A 23,423-nucleotide genomic window follows, 5' to 3' on the forward strand; every position below is an offset into this window, starting at 1 on the left:
GATCCATGTGGAATTAAACGTCACATTGGCCCAAAATGGGATGCTCCTCAGAAAGAAGATTGGCTTTAAATCATCATTATTGGTCCAGAGTGGAGGGAGCTTCAATTCCCACAGATACCAAAGTGGTCGATGTCAAAGCTTGGGTAGTAATTATGTACATTGGCACTGTGATGGCTGTACGAATCATTCCATCAGTTTACTTCTAAATGGTAAAGGTGAAAAATATCACCCCACCCTGCCTTTGGAACTCATGCCAGAACCTCAGACCCTACCACAGTTGTCCCTTTTCTGCTTTAAAGTTTTGGATGTGCCACAGGACAGCAGATTGTGCCTTTATATGTCTCAGAGTCAGAGCCTCACGAGTTCCAATTTATAAAACCGATCCCAAGCTTTCTGAATGAATAGGACAGAATAAACTTGCCTTACGTAATGTGGTTGATAACAAAGGAGTTCCATTAGTCTGCAACTAAGCTCCTTTCGATTTTATAGCATCTGACATGCTATCAGTTGGCATTAAGCGTTTGCAAGAGAACAAGAAAACCAGTGGTGCAACAGTGACTGTTTGTCCCCTTCACTCTGAAACCCCTTGTCCCCACCTCACCTGACAGTGAGATGACGGCCACCAGTTCTGGAAGATCCATGGGTGGGGGATGAGTTGCCCCTACTGAGGTCCTCCACAGATCTGTCTAAGGGCTTGCTCTTCTCAGTAGCAATTCCTCCGTTATCTGTGCTCTCCATGTCATGTCTGAGACACATGAGAAAGAAAACAAAAAGAGGACAAGTCTTTGGTTAGCTCATGAAACAGAGACCCCTTCGCTATCGTCCTGAGTCCAACACTCCAGTCCTTCTGGAATGAAGTGCCCAAGGTTGCTCCAAAAGAAAAATGCTGGACAAATAGTAACTCTTTCAGCATAAATAATTCAGGTCTGTGTGTATGTAACTCCTGTCACAAAGGTGAGCAAAAAGTATAAATTATGCTCCCTCACTTGAGGTACACACCAACATTTCTGCTCATGATTGTGATTAGGTGAAAAGATATCTGATATTCTCTCCCCCAAGGAAATTAAACAATGAATTTTATTTCATTTTGCAAATCTGGTCAAGTAGAAATGGTTACAAATGGATCTCATTCATCAACTACATTTTTTTTAAAAAAGCACAGTATAACAAGCAGTGTTAGTACAGAAGTCTTCCGCAGAGTACAGAATATTGAAAGAGTTAGTATTTTGAGACCCGCCCCTGAGCGTTAGACAATAGTACCTTTCAACATAACTCAAACTCCTCACAAAATTCCATGCAGTTTCTTTAAAAGATCTGAAAAACAAGACGGGAGTAGATTGTTGAAATGTCAGTACATGGTTCACCAAGCTGAGCTTTATAGATAGCCTGAGCTAGGCCAAAAGAAATGCTTTTATTAAACACAGCAGGCAATACACTCATAGTGCAGGCCACTGTCAGCTTGAGCTCACCCTTTCTTCCATTTGTCTCCCCGTCCTCCATGAACATACCTGCAAACCAACTCAGTGTTCACTGTTTATGTACCAGTGCTGGCTGCCTTGTTTACTGGGATGGGAAAGTGGGTGGGAGAGTTAAGCCATAGTATAGCGCCTGATCCTATTTTCGTCCAATATCCATGGATGTGGTGGTTTTGTGGTACAGTGGTTAGCGTCCCTCCCTCTGAGCCAGAAGCTCCAGGTTCAAGTCCCAGTCCAGGACTTGATGGCCAAGGAAGGTGCATTCATAACAGGTCAAGTATCAGCTTGTAAATCCTTCCAATATACGGCAATGGCAGGCAGTAAGAGCAGGAGAGATTTCTGGTCAGCCATGTGATGGAAAGAAATTGGGGCCTCTACCATCACTATGCATAGCTCCTGACTACAACATGCTTATGAAAGTGTATGTTGTCACAGCATCTCGGACTCCTTGCAGGGGGCGGGGGGTTAGCCCAGTTGCCTGGATGGTCATTATGGATCAGATTGGTGCCAACAGCACAGGATTCAATCCCTGTTCCAGCTGGCGTAGATTCGGAGCCTGCCTCCTTGCCATACCCATGGTGGACACTGTAGTGCTGTGGGTCGGACCTGCCTTTGGGCAGAGAACTAAAGAAGAACATCCATGTACGTACACTTACATCAAGTGGGAGTAAAGAATAGGAACACTGGCTAACTTGTAGCCCAGAGAACTGAAGGCAGCTGAATACAAAACATAATTCAATCTAAGTGAACTCACACAGACCATGCTATGTTTACCAACTGAATCTTTGATGGAGCTTAGGTAATACATATATATTTTTTCTTCTAATTATAGGAACAGACTATCTTAGTAATACTCATTGTACATGAAGAGAGAGTCACCGTAAAATATTATTCCACTTTAATCAAGGAGACTCTCCCGCAGTACATACCTACGAATACAGGAGACCCACTCATTTTTCTAATGCATTTTTCTCTTAGTATGCTGTAACCCAATACGTTTTGCTACAATATTTTTTAATGCAAAATATGACCAATAAACAGATTCTGAACATGGACTTGAATGCAGCAATGTTGTTCCAGACTAATCACACCTCTCACAATCGGAGATAGCAGAGTCACTGTATACCATAAACCAATGCTACTCATAATAAGGCCATAAAGAGGACAAGAACCAGAAGAGTGGTGTCCAAATTGTTTCAGATTGCCAGCAAAACCCAGGGACTGAATTAGTGCCTTCAACTCAATGCCAGCTTGTGTTATTGCGCACTATATACACCAACACTATTTTTAATTTGTTTTCTTACAGCTATCTGGTGGGGGTGTCGAGCCGGCTGGTTTAAGTGTCACAATGTAATTGATGGATGATAAAAGTAATAGGCTTCATGCAACATTTTGCTATTCTGGTTATTTAGTACTTCATTAGTTTTTTGCCAACAGATAAAATATTCAGTATATAATCTCAATGTTTGCTCAATGTGCATGAGGCACATCAGCTGCAGCGAAAATAACAATGTTTAATAACTAACATATCACTGAGCACTTGGCAGGCTTGACGTGTTCAAGGCACTTTCTGAATCTCTAAAATAAATAGATGGGACCCTCTGATATTAATAGCACATTGCAATGGCTCCTCACATGTCTAGCACACTACTAGAAGTCACTCACATCCAAAGGTAGGAATTATTGTCAACAATCTTTTCAACACTTAATGCACCTGAGTCCAAATTTCTCTCCTTGCTATTCAAAAAGAGATGCTAATCCAATTCCAAATACAACTTTGCTCACGTTAAGCATGTTAATTGTTCATACAGTAACATGACAGTAATTTCTATCCAATTAGAGTTTTTCTATTTATGAAAAAGTATACCTTCTTATATTTTTGGTGCTGTTTTTAAAAAGAAAAATAGGAAATTCTGAGGTCCATTGATGATGCAGTATTTGCTTACAACCTCACGTGATGAAGGTCCCTTGGCGGAAAATGCACTAATAGTTTGGTTGGTTCACGTGCAACGGACAGTGCCCAGCTGAACCACACGGGCAATGGTAACCATAGGATTGGTTCTTATTCCATGTTGAGTTAGTTGACCTTTGGTGCACTGATGGTGGGAATAATACAAGTGACTTCACAAGCCTTTGTTAACAGCAAATATTTCGATAATATCTTTTAACATAATCAAGTGTCCCAGGACACTTCAAAGCGGCCTAAAAAGGCAATATTAGGGCAGGTGACCAAAAGCTTAGCCAAAGAGGGAGATTTTAAGGAGCATCTTAACAACAATAGTTTATATTTATAGAGCACCTTCACTGTAATAAAACATCGCAAGGTGTTTCACAACAGCATTATCTAACAAAACATGACACTGAGCCAAATAAGGAGATATTAAATCAAATAACCAAAAGTTCTATTCTTTCTTGTTATTCGCCGACAAAAATTAGTTCTTCAATGTTCAAACTTTGTCTGTGAGGTAAAAAGCTCTGTAGCCAGAGAGTTTCACCTGTAATGGCTTCTATTCCTGCTCCCTCACTGTGGTGTCCCTCAAGGGTCTATCCTTGGACCTCTCCTATTTCTCACCTCTCTTGACCCCTCCACTCTCTTAAACCAGATCAGCAGAAATTTGTTCCACATTAAACATTGAGAGGACTGAAGTCATGTCATCAGTCCCCAACACAAATTCTGCTTCCTAGCCATTGACTCCATCCTTCTCCCTGGCAACTATTTGCGGCTGAACTAGACTGTTCGTAATCTTCACATTACATTTGACCCCGAGATGAACTTTCAACCACATAGCTGCACCATCGTTGTGATTTGTGACATTGCCCGACTTCATCCCTCAGCCTCAGTTCACCTGCTGCTGAAACCCTCATCCATGCCTTTGTTCCCTCTGGACTTGACTTTCGGATGCATTCCTGGCTGGTCTCCCACATTCAACCCTGCATAAATTTGAGGTGCTCCAAATCTCAGCTGCCTGTGTCTTAACTTGCATCAAGACCCATTCACCTATCACCCTTATTCTTGCTGACCTACATTGGCTCCCAGTCAAGCAAAGACTTAATTTTTAAATTCTCATCATTTATAAATCCCTCCATAGCCTCACCCCTTCCCATCTCTGAAATCGCCTTCATCCCCACAGCCCTCCAAGCTATCTGCATCATCTAATTCTGAACTCTTGAGAATCCCTGATCTTAATCACTGTATCTTCAGTTGCCTAGGCCCCCACATCAGCTTCAGCTCCCCCCATCACTCCCTCCTCATTATTATTTTCTGTCCTCAGCATCAGCCCCCACCTTCTCACATCCAAGCCTCTTCACCTGCATGTACATCTGAGCCTGGACAGAGACCAGCCCCGTGGTTTAGTGACACCTCCCTGCCAAGTCTCCTCCAGGCCGGCAGGGAATGGTGGGAGGTGCTCCTTCCCACGTATGGCGACAGAAACTCTCCCTGGTATCCCTTGTACACCACTTCATGGCCCTTGCATCCAGTAAAGGCTCATGCACATTCACGGCCTCCTCCTGAGGGCGGAGAGACATTGGAGGAGGATGGTGTGATCAAAGGCTTCAAACAGGTTGAGAATGATGACGGGAAATAGTGTAATGAAGGGACATGGGGTTCATCTAACGTCCTGGCCCTGACTGTCATCCAGGAAAGTGCAAGTGTGTAGAGATCGGGTAAGGAAAGAATCAGGCTGCCATCATCCAGCACTCATTGCTTGTCTTTCAGAATGAGATACAAGTGGAGCTGTATAAATACTGTGGCTACAAGGGCAGGTCAGAGGCTAGGAATCCTGCAATGAGTAACTCACATCCTGACTCCCCAAAGCCTGTTCACCATTTACAAGGCACAAGCCAGGAATGTGATGGAATACTCTCCGCTTGCCTGGATGAGTGCAGCTCCCACAACATTCAAGAAGCTTGACAACGTCCAGGACAAAGCAGCCCGCTTGATTGGCACCACATCTACAAACATTCAATCTCTCCACCACCGACACACAGTAGCCGCAGTGTGTACCATTTACAGGATGCATTACAGGAATTCACCAAGGCTTCTTTGACAACACCTTCCAAACCCATGACCACTACCATCTAGAAGGACAAGTACAGCAGATACATGGGAACACCATCACCTGGAAATTCCCTTCCAAGTCACTCACCATCTTGACTTGGAAATATATTGCCATTCCTTCACTGTCACTGGGTCAAAATCCTGGAACTCCCTTCCTAACAGCACTGTGGGTGTACCTACACCACATGGACAGTAGTGGGTCAAAAAGGCAGCTCACCACTACCTTCTCAAGGGCAACTAGGTATGGGCACTAAGTGCTGGCCCTGCCAGCGAAGCCCACAGCCTGAGAATGAATAAAAAAAACAGATTTTCATAGAGGAGGGGGAAAGATTCAAGACCCCGGCCACCATATCCCAGGGAAGCAGGGGCAGGATGCAGTGGGACCTGTTATCTTCAGAAGCAGTATCAAAGTGTAGGTGGGCAGACGGCCAGACCTGCAAGCTAGAACACTCACCTCCATTTACTGGGAAATTGGCCCATTTGTGATAATGAATGTCAGGCCATCAAACCCGCACCCCTCAGGCCTCATCACCCCACATGCCCTTCATGCCCCTCATATCTTCATGCCTCCTTGTCGTCCTCTTGCCTGCTCTATGTGCTCTCTTAACACCAATGCCCCATCCATGCCACACATGTATCCTGTCACTCACCCAGTATCCACTATGGGCAGACCTCAGGATGACTTTGAAATGGACATTAAAAAAATAAATTTCTAACAACCTAATGGAGGTGTCATTCAAACACATTTCATACTGAAAAGTCTCTCATTCATAAATGCTATTCAAAAAAATTAAATCCCCTCAAGTGATCAGTCTGTTGTAGAAACAAACACTTATTCACTTACCACAAAGTTAGATAATCCTTTAATAACCTCTTAAAACTGTTGATCAAAATGTGAACACAGTCCTCTGCTGAGATAAATGGTTCTGTAACATTTGAAATTCAGTCAAGCATTCATAATGGGCTCAGCTGTAATAACAAACCCTGGGAAATGTAAACAATGAAGCTATTGAAACTGAAAAAAACAGATGGCCGTTTTTTCTGAGGTATACCAGATGTCATGTCAATCAAAGCAACCCAGGAGCAATTGGTTGTTTTTTTTTTTGCTAAGTGAAAGCTGCTGAAGGCTTTCCCCTCCAATTTAACAAAGAGTTGGGAATTTAAATCACTTCAGATTATTACACTAGAGATCTCAAGCAGTGTTTTTTTTTTAGTTTTGAATGCATAACAGCACTTTTCTCAGTGGGAAAAGTACTCTAATGTATCACAACACTTAAACAAAGATGATCAATGTCCTTTGCTCTGTGCCTTTGCAAGGCAAAGCCCAATAATCAATCACTGCAATAAAAACACATCTTATTTATAATACAGCATCTAACTATTAAAACTGAATGGACAATTATTTTTTTTGTAGCTCAAAGCCTGTCAATAAAAGAATTCCAGGCGTAGGTGGCTCTTTTATTGGTTCCTCACTTGGGACGAGGGTTCCCCTGTGGTTCACAACTCCTCTGAGAGGCTGTGAACCATGTCTACCTAATAGAAGGGGTCTGGTTCCACTAGAATTGCAGGGGCATCGGGGGCGGATGGTTAAACTGCTCACCACTGCAATGGAGCTGACCAGGGCAGGTGCACTGCATGTGGGCTGACTATGCACACCCTTATCCTGGGCCAGTGAAAATTGCTGTAAAAGCTATTGGGGAAGAGAGGTGGGGTGGGGTTGGGGGGGTTGGTGGTGGTGGTGGTGTTTGGGGGGGATGGGGGTGGGAGGGGGAAAATCCCAGAATTGGGTCCTCCTGGCATTTTCAAAGAGCTCCCAAGTCATCCCAAAGGGGAAAACAATCTAGGCCAACGTCTCTGAAAATTACAAAATGGTGCACCTCATAAGCACTGTAGCGTGGTAACATAACATGTGGCCTCTGTCCTCAAGTGTTTCACCTGCTGTAGTACTAGCAATTGTGATGGACCCTAACTGAAATGGGAAACCAAGAAGGGAAGCCAAAAAGGGAAACAAAAGAAGGAAACTGACCTTCCCAGTTTCTAAGGTAACTAAAATTGAAACTGAGAGTAGGAACCAAGCTTCTGGGGAGATTGAAACTGGTTGAAACATATAAAAGGGTACGGAGCCTTCTGAGGTCAGGAGCAGATGCTGATTCCAGTAGTGCAGTACAGGCAGCCTGAAGAAGACGGAGGCTAGGTCCAGAAGATGATCATAAACAAATATATAGTTGCTGCAGCTGTTTCTATTAGTTGAAGACAACACTGCTGGATCTACACTTGTCAGAACGAGTTGACAAAGTTCAGTGGACATGAGCCCTTTTTGGTGAAGACCACATCTGTGGAGCTTGCGTTAGTTGTACACTGCTGTCGATTGGGGATTAGGCTACATCCTAGGAGAGAAGCTGAAATTCTTCAAGAGGAAGACCGAGTTTTAAGGGCTTTGTGACTGAGATTGATGACATATACACTCTTGGAGCCAATTCTTAGGATCTGTTTTAGCTATATCTGCCATTTATTATGTAATTTATAGTTTATAGTTGACCACAATTTGCCTGTCAATTCATGTGTAATTAATGTTGATTCTGGGTTTCGGAGTATAGGAAGTTACCTAAGATAGCACTTAGTGTTTGTTTTGTTTGGTCCTTGTATAGTAAAAATTCTTCTGTGGAATCTTGTGGCTTCATTCTTTTAGTAAATCTCTGGGGTCAAGATCAGTTCTAGTCTATGCAAGTTACTGATCTCAGCTGGGTGGCCAGAGTAGTACAGTTAGCCTCAGTGTCACGAGGTATGTGAGCGATGCAGAGAAAAATCTGACACCATTACTGCATCCAATGACTGCTCTCTGCCTAGCCTCACAAACGAATTTTGTATCATTATGGGAAGGTACGATGGATAGGGAACAGAACAGAAAATATAAGCATAACATACAAATATATCAGTGGAGTAGAAGATGTAGTTACAGATACAGCCAGGACTGCGAATGGAATAGAAACAAAAAAGGCAAATGAGATTCTGGCTATTTTTATAACCTGAATAGAATACAAAGGCCAGGAAGTGTTGATAAACATTGGCTAGGCCACAACTGGAGTACAGAGTGCAGTTTGGTATGCCTCATTAGAGAGATAATATTGGAGTTATGGAGAAGTTGCAATGTAGATTCCCTGGGGTGAAACAGAGAGGAGAATATGTATATAGCTATCATCGGAGGCTTACTAGGATTGTTTTCACCACAGCAGAGAAGAGAGAAGGGGGGGGTGGCGGTGGGGGTGCAATCCATTAGTCTTTCTGAGCTGAACTTTCTACTAAACCATGGAATTCAATAAAGATGCTAACATGTTTCTGAAAAATCAATTTTTAAAAAGTGCATTTCAAATCGAACTATTGCTGCTTTGGGAGCTGACTGATTATATATGTGGTGGGTAAGAATTGAAGACGACATGCAATATCGGCCCCAAGCTGAGGGTTAAACGGCACCAGTTGAAGCTCGGTACATGTTTGTTTCTCTGTTGTAACATATGGAGTTGTTCAGCTCCAGCTGTTCTCGTAAAATGAAATTCCAGAGATGACTATTTTCCAATCTCTAAGGTTTTATAAGTTATGCGTCATTACAACAAGTGCTAATACAAAAGCCAGATACTGCGGATGCTGGAAATCTGAAATAAGAACAGAAAATGCTGGAATACTCCACAGGTCAGGCAGCACCTGTGGACAAAAAACAGAGGCTTGGATTTTTTGCCACAGCAGAGCCTCTCTGCTGTGGCAAAAGCAGCCAAAGAGGCTCGAATCTGGAAGCCCCGCCCCCAAACACGACAACTACCATATTCGCGGGGGGCGAAAATGGGCCTGGGTCGGGATTCATGCATGCGCATTTCACAGAGGCAGCTGTCCATAGAAATCAGCAGCTGCCTCCACCCATGTGTGATTTTGGTGTGAGTGCTGTCTGAAACCCAACATGCACAGATTAGACCTGGTAGGAGCAGGTCTGAACTTTGTAGATTCTTTTGGATAACAAGGGTACCCTTTTGGAGAGGTAAGGTACCACTTTGGATATGATCTCAAGACCATTTGGGGGAATTCAGCTATTCTCTGGGATTTTTAAAAGTAGGATGAATGTGCGTAAAAAAATGCATAAACTCATTGGAACTGTGAAGCTCATTGAAACTGTCAAAATTAACTGTCAAAAGTATCAGGATGAATTTTCAAAGGTGGCTGTAAAGCTAAAAAGGCATCTATACCTCCTGCCCTTTAACTTGTTGACCAAAAAAAATTGTCTGGAGTGTTAAAAAAATGATTGCTTGCTATTTCACTCTGTTGACAAAAGTAGGGCTTCCATTACTGGATTAGTGCTGCATGACAAATTTCACAACTGTCCACTATCAAAGTAGCATGCCTGCTATTTCAGTTTGTTTGACAGCTCGAACTGCTTGTGGACTCTTTGAAATGGGACAATGAATTCTAGTGCTTGTTTTCATAAGGGATTATGCAATTGAATGAAATGTTGTTGTTGTAAGGAATAATGTAGTTGAAGGAATCTAAATGTAGGAAATGGGCTTTTATGAATGACAGTGTTTTTATAAATAAAGTCTGCAATAGACACTTGGGACTTTATTTTATTTGATCTTAGCATGGGTCCTGAGGTGTACTCATGGTGGATACTGGGTGAGTTGGCATGGTATCTGTAAGGGAAAAGAATGATGGGTGGGGGGCATGGATTGGCATGAGTTGGCACTAAGTTGGCATCAGGTATATAAAGGGCTAAGGGAGTGGGTAGACAAGCATAGGTTGGCATGGAGGGTATGAGGGGCCATGGGGTGAGAAAAGGGAATGAGGTGGCATGGATCGGGCATAGGGAGTATGTGAGGGGATGAGGGGGTATGAGGGGCGAGTGCTGGATGGCTGTTTTACCTTTATCTGTTTTTTTCATTAAGCTTAAACCCAGTGCTGAAGCACTGAGGCAGGCCTTCTGCCTTTGCACCTGGCATCGCCCAGCTCCCAGGGAATCCTGTCAGCCCGACACAAAGATCTGACTTTTGGTCGGACATTTTTTGAAGTCAAATTCGTGGAGCCGGAAATTCTCCCGACTCTACGTACCCAGCGGGCGGATAAAAATCTAGGCCAAAGTTAATGTTTCAGGTCAATGTCTGATCTGATGAAAGACCTAAACATTAACTCTGTTTCTCTCCAAAGATGCTGCTTGACCTGCTTAGTATTCACAACATTTTTTGTTTTTAATACATCAAGTGGTAGTTGACAGAATAGAAATGCAGTCAGAATAAAGAGGGAAATGAGAAATGGCCAATTCTGGTGGGTTCATCTCTCTCCTATACTCTATTAAAGGGAGAGCCTGATACAAACCGAATTACATGAACAATTGATGACTGTGACTGTCACCCATGAGCCTACAGAGTTCACTGCTCCTGGAAGAATCTTTTTATATTTAGTTCTTACTAATGGGGCTTGCCTCCAATATTCAATTCTAGTATTATGCAGCCCTGCCTGGCCACCAGCTTTCTCAACCTCTCCATTACCTCAGTGTTGTCGGTTGCTTGTCCAACATCGAGCATTGGATGAATGGCAATTTTCTTCAAATAAATACAGGAAAGACCAAAGCCTGACCTTGGCCAGTGCAAAGAACTCCATTCCCTGGCCAACAATTCCAGCCTTCTCCCTGGCCATTGTCTCAGGCTGCAACAGGCTGCTCACAGCCTTGGGGTAATGCATGACCCTGAAAGGAGCTTCTCTATATCCTCTTCATGAAAGGCTGCTGACATCCTCCTTTGTAAAATCACCCATCTCCTTTCCTCCCTCATCTCACCAGCTGCTGAAACTCTCAATCAACATTTTACCTCCAGACTCGACCATTCCAGTCTATCCTGCCTAGCTCCCAAATATCCCAAGTTGATCTACAGGCTACCTATGCCACAGGGACAGTACATCATCTGGAATTGAAAGTCACTATGGTACCAGGGTGTTGGGTTATCCTTGAAGGTGCCAAAACAAGGGAACCCTCCTACATTTTTATCTGGAAGATTGATAAATATTCCACACCCATTTTGAAAATTATATTGGTTGATATAATAGTTATTCTCATAAGAAGCCACTCACCTTTAACTGTACCTATCCCTTTAAGATTCAGATACTTGCTGTATTTTCTAATGACCACCACATGGCTAATTGTCAATACAAGGTCAAAGCTGTGCTTCAACTGGATGTTAATCATTCAAATAACCTGACCATGCACAATTGCGAAGATCAGCTCAAGGTGCAGTCAGCTGGTTTTGCCTTGGCAGGCAGCCATTCACAAGCAGAGTTTGCTGGAGGTGCAAAATTGGGGCTATAATAAAAGACTTGTGTAACTCTGTGCATAATATATACAAGGGATTCCAAACCACTGTAATGCAACATTTTACATTTAACTTCACAGTAGAATACACAAAAATCATCCCAAGATTAGTAGAAAATGAAAAGGCAAAAAGGTGGAAGGAACTTAACACAACCATGACTACTAAAGAAAAAGTACTAGGAAAACTAATGGGACTAAAGGCTGACAACTCCCCGAGACCTGATGGCCTGCATCCTAGGGTCTTAAAAGAAGTGGCTGCAGAGATAGTAGATGCATTGGTTGTAATTTTCCAAAATTCCATAGATTCTGGAAAGGTCCCTGCAGATTGGAAAACCACAAATGTCACACCTCTATTCAAGAAGGGAGGGAGACAGAAAGCAGGAAACTATAGGCCAGTTAGCTTAACATCTGTCATTGTGAAAGTATTGGAATCTATTGTTAAGGAGGTAGTAGCAGGATATTTAGAAAATCAGAATACAATCAGGCAGATTCAACATGGTTTTGTGTAAGGGAAATCGTGTTTGACAAATTTATTTGAGTTCTTTGTGGATGTAACAAGCAGGGTGGATAAAGGGGAACTGGTCGGTGTAGTGTATTTGAATTTCCAAAAGGCATTTGGTAAGTTGCCACATAAATGGGTAGTGCACAAGGTAAGAACATATGTTGTTGAAGTGAGATATTAGCATGGATAGAGAATTGGCTACCTAACATGAAACAGAGAGTTGGGATAAATGGATCATTATCAACATGGCAAACTGTAACCATTGGAGTGTCACAGGGATCAACTATTTACAAACCATAATAATGACTTTACTGTAGCCAAATTTGCTGAAGATACAAAGATAGGTAGGAAAGCAAGCTGTGATGAGGATACAAAGTGTATGCAGAGGATATCGATAGGTTAAGTGAGTGGGTAAAAATTTGGCAAACCGAGTGTAATGTGGGGAAATGTGAGGTTGTCCACTTTGACAGGAAGAATAGAAAAACACAGAATATAATTTAAATGGAGAGAGACTGCAGAATGCTACAGTACAGAGGGATCTGAGTGTCCTGGTACATGAATCACAAAAAGTCAGCATGCAGGTACAGCAAGTAATTAGGAAGACAAATGAAATGTTGGCCATCATTGCTGGGGTGGGTGGGGGGTGGAGTATATAAGTGGTGTAATCTTGTTACAACTGTACAGGTCTTTGGTGACTATGTACAGTTTTGGTCTCCTTACTTAAGGAGGGATATACTTGCATTAGAAGAAATTCAGAGAAGGTTCAATAGGTTGATTCCTGAAATGAAGTAGTTATCTTATGAAGAAAGGTTGAGCAGGTTGGGCCTATATGTATTAGAGTTTAAAAGAATGAGAGGTGATCTTATTGAAACATATAAGATTTGACAGGGTGGATGCTGAGAGGATGTTTCCCCTTGTGGGGAATCTAAGGATAAGGGGTACAGTTTAAAAATAAGGGGTCTCCTATTTAAGAATGAGATGCAGAGAAATTTCTTCTCTCAGAGCATTGTTAGTTGTTGGAATTCTCCCCACAGAGAGCAGTGGAGCTGGGTCATCGAATATATTCAAGGCTGAGTTAGACAGATTTTTGATCTAAAATGGTGTCAAGGGTTACTGAGGACAAGCAGGAAAGTGGAGTTGAGGTCCCAGTCAGATCAGCCATGATCTGATTGAATGGTGGATCAGGCTCACACTCCTGCTCCTATTTCTAATGATCTTATGAATCAAAATGTATTATCGGTGCAGTTCAGTTCACACAATAACTCTTCAGGTCAAATCATTTGATCTGAGTATGAAAGCCTGGTGTCTGTAACTGTTCACCAGGGAATCTGCTCCTAGCAAAGATAGAACTTGCCCTCATGAATATCCCTGTATGTCACATAGAATAATCCAGGTTGGAGTGTGTGTAGTACATGGGCATATTCCACTCAGAGATGGCGATAATGATCTGGTTTATGAATTCATCTCAGAGTTTTAATTTGTCCTCAATTTCTAACTACTTTGTTTTCCAATACTGTCTGTGCTTTACTGCCTATAAAATATACAGAGCCTGTACATATAGGTATATAAATTTGTATGGGCCAGTTTTGGGCATTGAATCATGCAGGCAGCACACCCTCTAACAGGAAGGCCTGAGGCTGACCCAAAATTGGGCTTTGGGCCTCATTCAATTAATTGGGGAGAGCCACTAGTGCCTGTTGCTCACCTGTCTCTGGAAAAGAGATTCAGACAATAGTGGCCCTCAGGTAAATCATAGGGTGGAAGGTGGAGTAGGTGGATTGGGAGAAAAAATAATCATTTTACTTCCTTAATTGATGAGGACCACTGACAAGGCGGTAACCACGACCAGGAAACCTGACAACTGCTCCCCTCAAGCCTCCTGACTGGCCTAAAAGAGGTATTACGCCAGGGGTGGTGGTATAGTGGTATTGTCACTGGACTGGTGATCCAGAGACCCAGGGTAATGCTCTGGGGACCTGGGTTTGAATCCCACCACAGCAGATGGTAAAATTTGAATGTAATAAAAATCTGGAATTAAAAGTCTGATAATGATTATTGATTGTTGTTAAAAACCCATCTGGTTCACTAATGTCCTTTAGGGAAGGAAATCAGTCATCCTTACCTGGTCTGGCCTACATGTGACTCCGGTTCCACAGCAATGTGGTTGACTCTTAAACACCCTCTGAAATGACCTAGCAAGCCACTCAATTGTATCATACTGCTAGAAAGTCAAAAAGGAATGAAACCGGGCAGACTACCCGGCATCAACCTAGGCACCAGAAACGACAACGGCAAACTCAGCCCTGTCGACCCTGCAAATTTCTCTTTACTAACATCTGGGGGCTTGTGCCAAAATTGGGAGCGATGTCTCACAGACTAGTCAAGCCTGACATAGTTGTACTCACAGAATTATACATCCCAGACACCACCATCACCATCCCTGGGTATGTCCTGTCCTACCAGCAGGATAGACCCAGAAGAGGTGACGGCACAATGGTATACAATCGAGATTCGGCTGTTGCCCTGGGAGTCCTCAACATTGACCCCAAACCCCATGAAGTCTCATGGCATCAGGTCAAGCATGGGCAAGGAAACGTCCTCCTGATTACCATGTACCGCCCTATGTCAGCTGAGGTATCAGTGCTCCTCCATGTTGAAAACCGCTTGGAGGAAGCACTGAGGCTGGCAAGGGCGCAGAATATACTCTGGGTGGGGGACTTCAATGTCCATCTCCAAGAATGGCTCAGTAGCACCACTATAGACCAAGCTGGCTGAGTCTTAAAAGACATAGCTGCTAGGCTGAGTCTGTGACAGGTGGTGAGGGAACCAACAAGAGGAAAAAACATGCTCAACCTCACCCGCACCAACCTGCCTGCTACAAATGCTTTTGCCGACAACAGCATCAGTAGGAGTGGCCACTGCACAGTTCTTCTGGAGACGAAGCCTGACTTCACATCGAGGTTACCCTCCATCATCTTGTGTGGCACTACCATCTTGCCAAATGGGATAGATTTTGAACAGATCCAGCAACTCAAGACTTGGTAACTTTGAGGCGCTGTGGGCCATCAGCAGAAGCAGAATTGTACTCAACCACAATCTGTAACCTCATGGCCCGGCATATCCATTATCACCAAGCCAGGGGATCAACCCTGGTTCAATGAAGGGTGCAGGAGGGCATGCCAGGAGCAGCACCAGGCATTGCTGAAAATGAAGTGTCAACCTGGTGAAGCTATAACACAGGAGTACTTGCATGCCTAACAACAGAAGCAGCAGGTGATAGACAGAGCTAAGCGATTCCACAACCAACGGATCAGATCTAAGCTCTGCAGTCCTGCCACATCCAGCTGTAAGTGGTGGTGGACAATTAAACAACTCACTGGAGGAGGAGGCTCCACAAATATCCCCATCCTCAATGTTGGAGGAGCCCAGCGCATCAGTGCTAAAGATAAGGCTGGAGTACTTGCAACATTCAGAAATACCAAGTGGATGATCCATCTCAGCCTCCACCTGAGGTCCCCAGTATAGATTCACTCCACATGATATCAAGAAATGGCTGAAGGCACTGGATAGTGCAAAGGCTATGGGCCCTGAGAATATTCCGGCAATAGTATTGAAGACTTGTGCTCCAGAACTTGCTGCGCCCCTAGCCAAGCTGTTCCAGTACAGCTACAACACTGGTATCTACCCGGCTATGTGGAAACTTGCTTAGCAATAACCTGCTCTCTGACGCTCAGTTTGGGTTCTGCCAGGACCATTTGGCTCCTGACCTCATTATAGCCTTAGTTCAAACATGGACAAAAGGGCTGAACTCCTGAGGTGAGGAGAATGACTGGCCTTGACATCAAGGCTGCATTTGACCGAGTGTGGCATCAAGAAGGCCTAGCAAAACTGGAGCCAATGGAATCAGGGAGAAAACTCTCTGCTGGTTGGAGTCATGCCTAGCACAAAGGAAGATGGTTATGGTTGTTGGAGGTCAGTCATCTCAGCTCCAGGACATCGCTTCAGGAGTTCCTCAGGGCAGTGTCCTAGGCCCATCTTCAGCTGCTTCATCAATGACCTTCCTTCCATCATAATGTCAGGTGTGGGGATGTTCGCTGATGATTGCACAATGTTCAGCACCATTCATGACTCCTCAGATACTGAAGCAGTCTGTGTCAAAATGCAGCAAGACCTGGACAATATCCAGGTTTGGGCTGACGAGTGGCAAGTAACATTTGCGCCACACAAGTGTCAGGCAACGGCCATCTCCAACAAGAGAGAATCTAACCATCGACGCTTGACGTTCAATGGCATTACCATCACTGAATCCCCCACTATCAACAATCCGCCATTGACCAGAAACTGAACTGGACTAGCCATATAAATACTGTGGCTACAAGAGAAGATCAGAGGCTAGGAATAACTTGCCTCCCGAATCCCCAGATCCTGTCAACCATCTACAAGGCACAAGTCAGGAGTGTGATGGAATACTCTCCACTTGCCTGGATGAATGCAGCTCCAACAACACTCAAGAAGCTCAACACCATTCAGGACAAAGCAGCCTGCTTGATTGGCACCCCTTCCACAAACATTCACTCCCTCCACCACTGATGCACAGTGGCAGCAGTGTATACCATCTACAAAGTGCACTGCAAGAATTCACCAAGCTTCCTTGTATAGCACCTTCCAAACCAATGACCACTACCATCTAGAAGGACAAAGGCATCAAATAGATGGGAACACCACCACCTGGAAGTTCCCCTCCAAGTCACTGACCATCCTGACTTGGAACTATATCGCCGCTCTTTCATTGTCACTGGATCAAAATACTGGAACTCCCTCCCTAACAGCACTGTGGGTGTACCTACACCACATGGACTGTAACAAGAAGGCAGCTCAGCACCACCTTCTCAAGGGCAATTGGGGGTGGACAATAAATGCTGGCCTAGCCAGCAACACCCACATCCCCACATGCACGAATAAGATTTACATATGCATGGACTAACACCGCTTTTAGGCAGCTGTCCCAGATGCCTTAAATCTGGCCTGACACAATGACAGTTAGAATATTTGTCAGGCATCCTTGGGATTCAAAACACCAGTCCCTGAAGCCGAGCCTTATTGCAATTATTTTAAAACGGCCATTACGAGTCCAATATCTGCCGCAGGGAGTAATGTATGGAACCTGTGTCATCTGCAGCATAAACATACAGTGTCTGTGTCATACACAGAACCTGCATTATTGTTGGACAGGAAGGCCCTCAAGTTGCTATGAATGCTGATGCAGATCTGCTGGTCACTTCTGAAAGATATGAAAACTCATTCTAATTCTGACAGTGAAAATATATTGTTGTATAACCTATTTCTGAGCAGCCCTGTCCTAAACCTGAGAGATGGCATTCACACTATTTGAAGATACTCTGAAAGGAACTAGAGAAAAAATTGGTTATCAAGATGCTGTAAACCACTGGATTTAAACTGTCACAAACTTCTGCACCAGCCCCCACACACCCCCATCCCCACCCACCCCTGCCCACAGTTCATGCACAAAACTGGTATGTCAGTACTGAATTATAAATAATGTTCAGAACACCTGGCAAGTGAAAGACAAAGTGGGTTAACATTTCAGCTAGAACTTACCCTGAGAACTGCCTGACACATGGTCTCAGGGCTATCACCTCATAGTGATGCACATGGCCAAGAACACCAACAGCCTTGAATGTTCAGATTCCAACTTGGATTCAAATAGAGGCTCTTTGATTTTATACTTTCAGAGTACGGCCCCTACTGTCCTCCAATCATAACTTTTAATGTACATTTGAGCAGACAGATGGGGCCTCCGTGTAACATCTCTTCCGAAAGGCATAAGCTTACAAGCGTCGGCCTTGATTTTATATGTAGGCTTTGCGCCTACAGCCTTATAGCCTAGAGATGAGTGTTACTAACTAAGCATTCAGCTCAAATGAACCTTCAGATCATTGAATTCCAACTCAGGTCTGAGCCAACTGAGTCACCTCAGTGAAAGTCAATAGAAACATTCATTAGCACCAAGGTCTTTATGTCTTGGGTTCAGATTTACAGGGGCATCACACACGTTAGCTTCCCTTCTCCGGTTGGATTTTCAGAGCAGGATCAGCAACTCGACACTTGGGTCAGGATTTTTAGGATGGCGGGGTTTCCCTTCCTGCCCTCCGGAGAGTCGGTGGGGAACATACGCTCCAACTAGCACTGATTGGCTGGAGGCAGGTCTTCTGCCCGTCACTTGGGGCCAAGTCCCCCTGCAGAGAGCTGCCGGCCAGTATGATTGGCCAGCAGCTCTCTAGTCGGTGCAGTGCAAGAGCCGCAGTGGGCAGGGCTGACACTGCAATCGGTCCCCAGAGCCTAAGTCATGGGATTTCAGGAACCGGTGAGTTTTGAGGGTCTCAGAATGGGAAGGTTTGGGGGGGGGGAGCGGTGCCTGAGGGGGTGGACAGAAGGGGATTGGGGTGTCGGTGGGGAGGCCGAGGGGTGAGGGAGGTCCTGCGGTTATCTAACCAAGGGGAGATGCCCCTGGTGTTAAACAGGGTCGGCTGATGGAGGTGCCTCCCCCCACCATCTTCACACCAGAGGCCTGAACCCCATTATTTTCGGGCTTCCCCCATACCCCGGAACTCTTCCTGCCAGCCTGAAAATTGAGACTGGGCCCAGAATGGCTCTTTAAATGGCCAATAATTGGCCACTTAAGGGCCTCAACCAGGGCAAGGGTGGGCCGGCTGGCCGAGGTCTCGCCTACCACAGTGTAAGATTGCAGAGAGGTCGGGGGCGGGTGAGAGCCCAATGGGAAGCCCACCTGAGAAGTTTTACATTCACCCCCCCTGCCTACAAACCCGCTGGCAGGGGAGCATAAAATTCTGCCCCTGGATGAGTTCAGGGTTCCACCCCTGAGCTGCATCATCCCGCGATGCGATTTTTCAATATAGATGGTCCACTTGGCCAACAGTTGAGCTCAGGGGTTGCCGTTGCCTTGCCAACTGGAGTAGGCCATTCCTGGGAAGGCCATGGAGGTGGAACGAGGCAGAAAGCAACCGTGCATGACAAAGTATAGATCAGTATCGTGCCAGCACTAGTTGACCGCACAGATTTGGTGCAAAGGCACCAGCTCAGAAACTTATTTGCACCCTGCGACACACCCAACTGCGACACACCCAACTGCGACACACCCAACTGCGACACACCCTGCGACACACCCAACTGCGACACACCCTGCGACACACCCTGCGACACACCCAACTGCGACACACCCTGCGACACACCCAACTGCAACACACCCTGTGACACACCCAACTGCGACACACCCTGCGACACACCCTGCGACATACCCAACTGTGACACACCCTGTGACACACCCAACTGACGCACACACAGTTGTTCGGACACACCGGAAAAAAATTGAAAATTGCATTCGCGAACAGATGTGCCCCTCAACAAGCTCCTTAAGGAGCTTAAGGGAGCCGTTATTTGGCAGAGAGGTGGTTCCCCGTTCTTCCCCCAATGCCGGCCCTTTGAAAAATCCCCTCCCCCTTTTCAGAGATCGACTCCAACCAACTGCTCTCTCTAACAATTCCTTAGTGACTCCTCTATTCAAAAACTCTTCCAGTCGACCCTTCAACTAATTTTTCCCACTCGGTTCAGTAGTCTTCCCTAGCTGTAAAAATCTTCCACTTTTTACTTGACGTAAAAAAGAACATCCAAAATTCCCTTCTCATTGTTAACCCCCTACATTTTGGATCAGGTCTTTTCAGCCCATCAGCACAGCACCAGTGTAAGTGATTCGGTCTTGCGTTCATTCCAAGTAGAAGGACTAGGGTTAATTTTACACTACAGAATAAATAATTTCTGAAAACAATGTGACAAAGCATAGGCAGTACGTAAAATGAAACCCTTAGTAAAGATCCCAGTGTACTTACGTGACAGCACACTGTGCAAAGGACAAGTACTCCACCAACACGTCCAATCCCTTGTTCTCCTCATTCAAAAACTCCTGCACCCAACTATGAGGAAGGAAAAATCAGCAGTTAATCAGATTCGAGTGGATGGTGGCTCTACCAGAAGTTACCCAAAAGGGCATTGGGATCAGCCAGGCGGACCCCAATTGCATATTCCTAGATTCTGAATCCCAACAAGTTCATCAATATTAACTATGCTTGGAAAAACTCAGCAGGTCTGGCAGCATCGGCGAAGAAGAAAAGAGTTGACGTTTCGAGTCCTCATGACCCTTCGACAGAAGGACTCGAAGCGTCAACTCTTTTCTTCTCCGCCGATGCTGCCAGACCTGCTGAGTTTTTCCAGGTAATTCTGTTTTTGTTTTGGATTTCCAGCATCCGCAGTTTTTTTGTTTTTAACTATGCTTGTAGTCCAATTATTACAGCCAGTCACACCCAACCCACTCTCAGAAATGGTTCATCTTGTACTTTGCAAATCTAATGCTATCTGACACAAAGCAGCAATAACTCACATTAAGTTTAATAGAGCAATATATACCAAAACCTTCCATGAGGGTATAGTTACTGAACAAGTCAGAGAAGGAGCTTGGGGACTAGATTAGGGGACTGCAGGTACAATTGTAGAGGGAGAATTAGAGAAGCTGTAGGCCTATGCCCAATGTCCTCATATTTCTCGGGGTTCGTAAATCATTTCATTCTTTCAGGAATACATCTATCAACTCAACCTTCACTGGACTAAGTGACAAGTTGCATAATAAAGAATATTTACAGAGTAATTTCTCAACACCTCAGGGCACCACAAAGCACTTCACCAATCACTCACCATTGTTATTTAGGCAAACATAGAAGCCTATTTGCACACAAATATCCCACAAGCAGCTAATGAGATCAGTGGCCTGTTTCTGTTGGTGCTGGTTGAAGGAAAATTCCCTGCTAATCCTCAAATAGTATCAAAAGACTGTTAACCTCTACCTCTTAAATTTCTGGAAGAAAACATTATTTTCTTAGGTTTCATTTTGTCGATATCCCTCATTTTCAACTTGGGACTCCTGGTACTTTTTGCCTATTAACAGTATCAGTCAGCGGTGGCTCGGTTGGTAGCAGTCTTGCCTCTGAGTCTCTAGTTCCAAATGCCACTCCAGGGCTTGAGCACAAAAATCAAGGCTGACACTCCATCGTTGCATGTGCTGTTTTTTTTTGAATGAGATGGCAAACTGAAGCTCCAAGGTCTGCTCGGTGGGTGTAAAAGATCCCACGTCATTATTTCAAAGGAGAGCAGAGCAGTTCACCCTGGTATCATTTATCCTTCAATCAACATCACAAAACAGATTATCTGCTCGTTATCACATTTGCTGCTTGTGGGAGTTGGTCGTATACAAATTGGCTGCCACACTTCCTACTGTGACTTGACTTCAGACGTAGTTCATTGGCAGTAATGCACGTTGAGAGGTCCGGTGGCTGTGCAAAGCACCATCTAAATGCAAGCCTTTCTTTTTACTTTTTCTTTTGTTTCTTCTATTTTCAGCTCCTTCCAGAATTTGCATTTTTTTCTTTAGCTTTGGGGTTTTTCTCTCTTTCTCTCCTGACCTGTACATTAAGAATAATTGCCTCAATGAGGTACTGACAGTGTCAGCTCCTGTGCAGATGTTCCTCTGTCTGTCTCTGAGATGCATTTGCAAAGGTACCAACACTGTCAATGCTGCATTAGGCAGCTATTCCTAATGCACGGGCCCAGTGAATCTCAGCAGACCATTGGGCTATGAAAGCTCAGTCACATTCTTTCCTCCAACACTGTCCACACATACATATTAACCATGGCAAGAATCAGAGTAGACTCACTGTGAGCCCATTCGCACCAGCAACTGAATTGATGCAGCCCAGTTTTGGGTTCATTCCCACTCCCTCAACCACAGTGGGTGATTGGCTTACATTTTTAGGGAAACGAACTCAGGAGTTGAGAGCATGATTTCAAGTGGCATTCACTGTATCTCAACCCTGAGCCATGTGTATGCACTCATTGACTACTGCTTACTGCAAGATGCTTGATGAGCTTGACACTGAAAGATAACATCACATTTCAGTGGCAGCAGCGTGTACCGTCTATAAGATGCACTGCAGCAACTTGTCAAGCCTCCTTCGACAGCACCTTCCAAACCCGCAATCTCTACCACCTAAACGGACAAGGGCAGCAGACTAATGAGAATGCCACTACGTGCAAGTTCCCCTCCAAGCCACACACCATCCTGACTTGGAACTATATTGCTGTTCCCTCACTGTCACTGGGTCAAAATCCTGGAACTCCTTCCCATACAGCACTGTGAGTGTCCCTGCATAACATGAACTGCAGCAATTCAAGAAGGCAGTTCACCACCACCTTCTCAAGGGCAATTAGGGATGGGCAATAAATGCTGATCTTACCAGTGACGCTCACATCCACTGAAATAAGAACAGATTGACTTTCCTGGGCAAAAGGTCAAAGATTATGATCATTAATATCCAGGTCTGGCAGCACAATATATATTCAATGGCTTTCACTTCTATCTAATGGTGGCTGGATCGGAACTTGAGAGACAGGTTTCGAAAAACAAAGCCCCAGGCACTATTATTCCATGTTTTTTTTAAATTATTTTCATGCTTATAAAGTATACCACCCAGCTTTTAAAAATGTCAGTAGGTGTCACTCACCCAATGTGATTGGTCCGCAATGAAATTTCAAGTTCTCGCAGGACCTGAGTTGATTCTTGGACTCGTCTCTTGAACTGCAGAAGTTGAAAAAGAAAAATGAAAAGGTTCGACAGTGTGTTTCCAGAACAGATAATTCTTTCTCTGCCACATATGGGATGTTCAGGATTGACACCCCACTTATATCACTGAAAGACTTTAGGATTAATGTTGGTGTCATGTACTGAAGCATTGAGTTGTGAAAGACCATATACATAAGACTGGCAGCAACTGAGGTAAACAACTGTGCGCAGAATTGTGCACAGCTGTTTTCAATTTGCACATGACCTGTAGGGGGCATTGTGAGCCCTCAGCCTCTCGGGGGGGCAGTGTGAATCCTCGGCCTGCAGGGGGCAGTGTCAAC

The 23,423-nt window shown here is 44.4% G+C and overlaps 1 protein-coding gene across 2 annotated transcripts in view; it reads right to left on the reverse strand.

Annotated features, from left to right (window-relative positions):
* fmnl1a (formin-like 1a) overlaps positions 1–23,423 on the reverse strand; it is a 283,407-nt gene that overhangs the window by 106,507 nt on the left and 153,477 nt on the right. For both annotated transcript variants that reach the window (XM_041173399.1, XM_041173400.1), the window contains 4 exons: positions 23,024–23,097; positions 20,303–20,386; positions 1,261–1,314; positions 602–745 (listed from right to left, as the gene is read on the reverse strand). In XM_041173399.1, the coding sequence (XP_041029333.1) occupies positions 602–745; positions 1,261–1,314; positions 20,303–20,386; positions 23,024–23,097 (356 nt within the window). The remainder of the gene's footprint in view (positions 1–601; positions 746–1,260; positions 1,315–20,302; positions 20,387–23,023; positions 23,098–23,423) is intronic.

Source organism: Carcharodon carcharias, chromosome 23 (genome assembly GCF_017639515.1).
Source record: "Carcharodon carcharias isolate sCarCar2 chromosome 23, sCarCar2.pri, whole genome shotgun sequence".
Lineage (NCBI taxonomy): Eukaryota > Metazoa > Chordata > Chondrichthyes > Lamniformes > Lamnidae > Carcharodon > Carcharodon carcharias.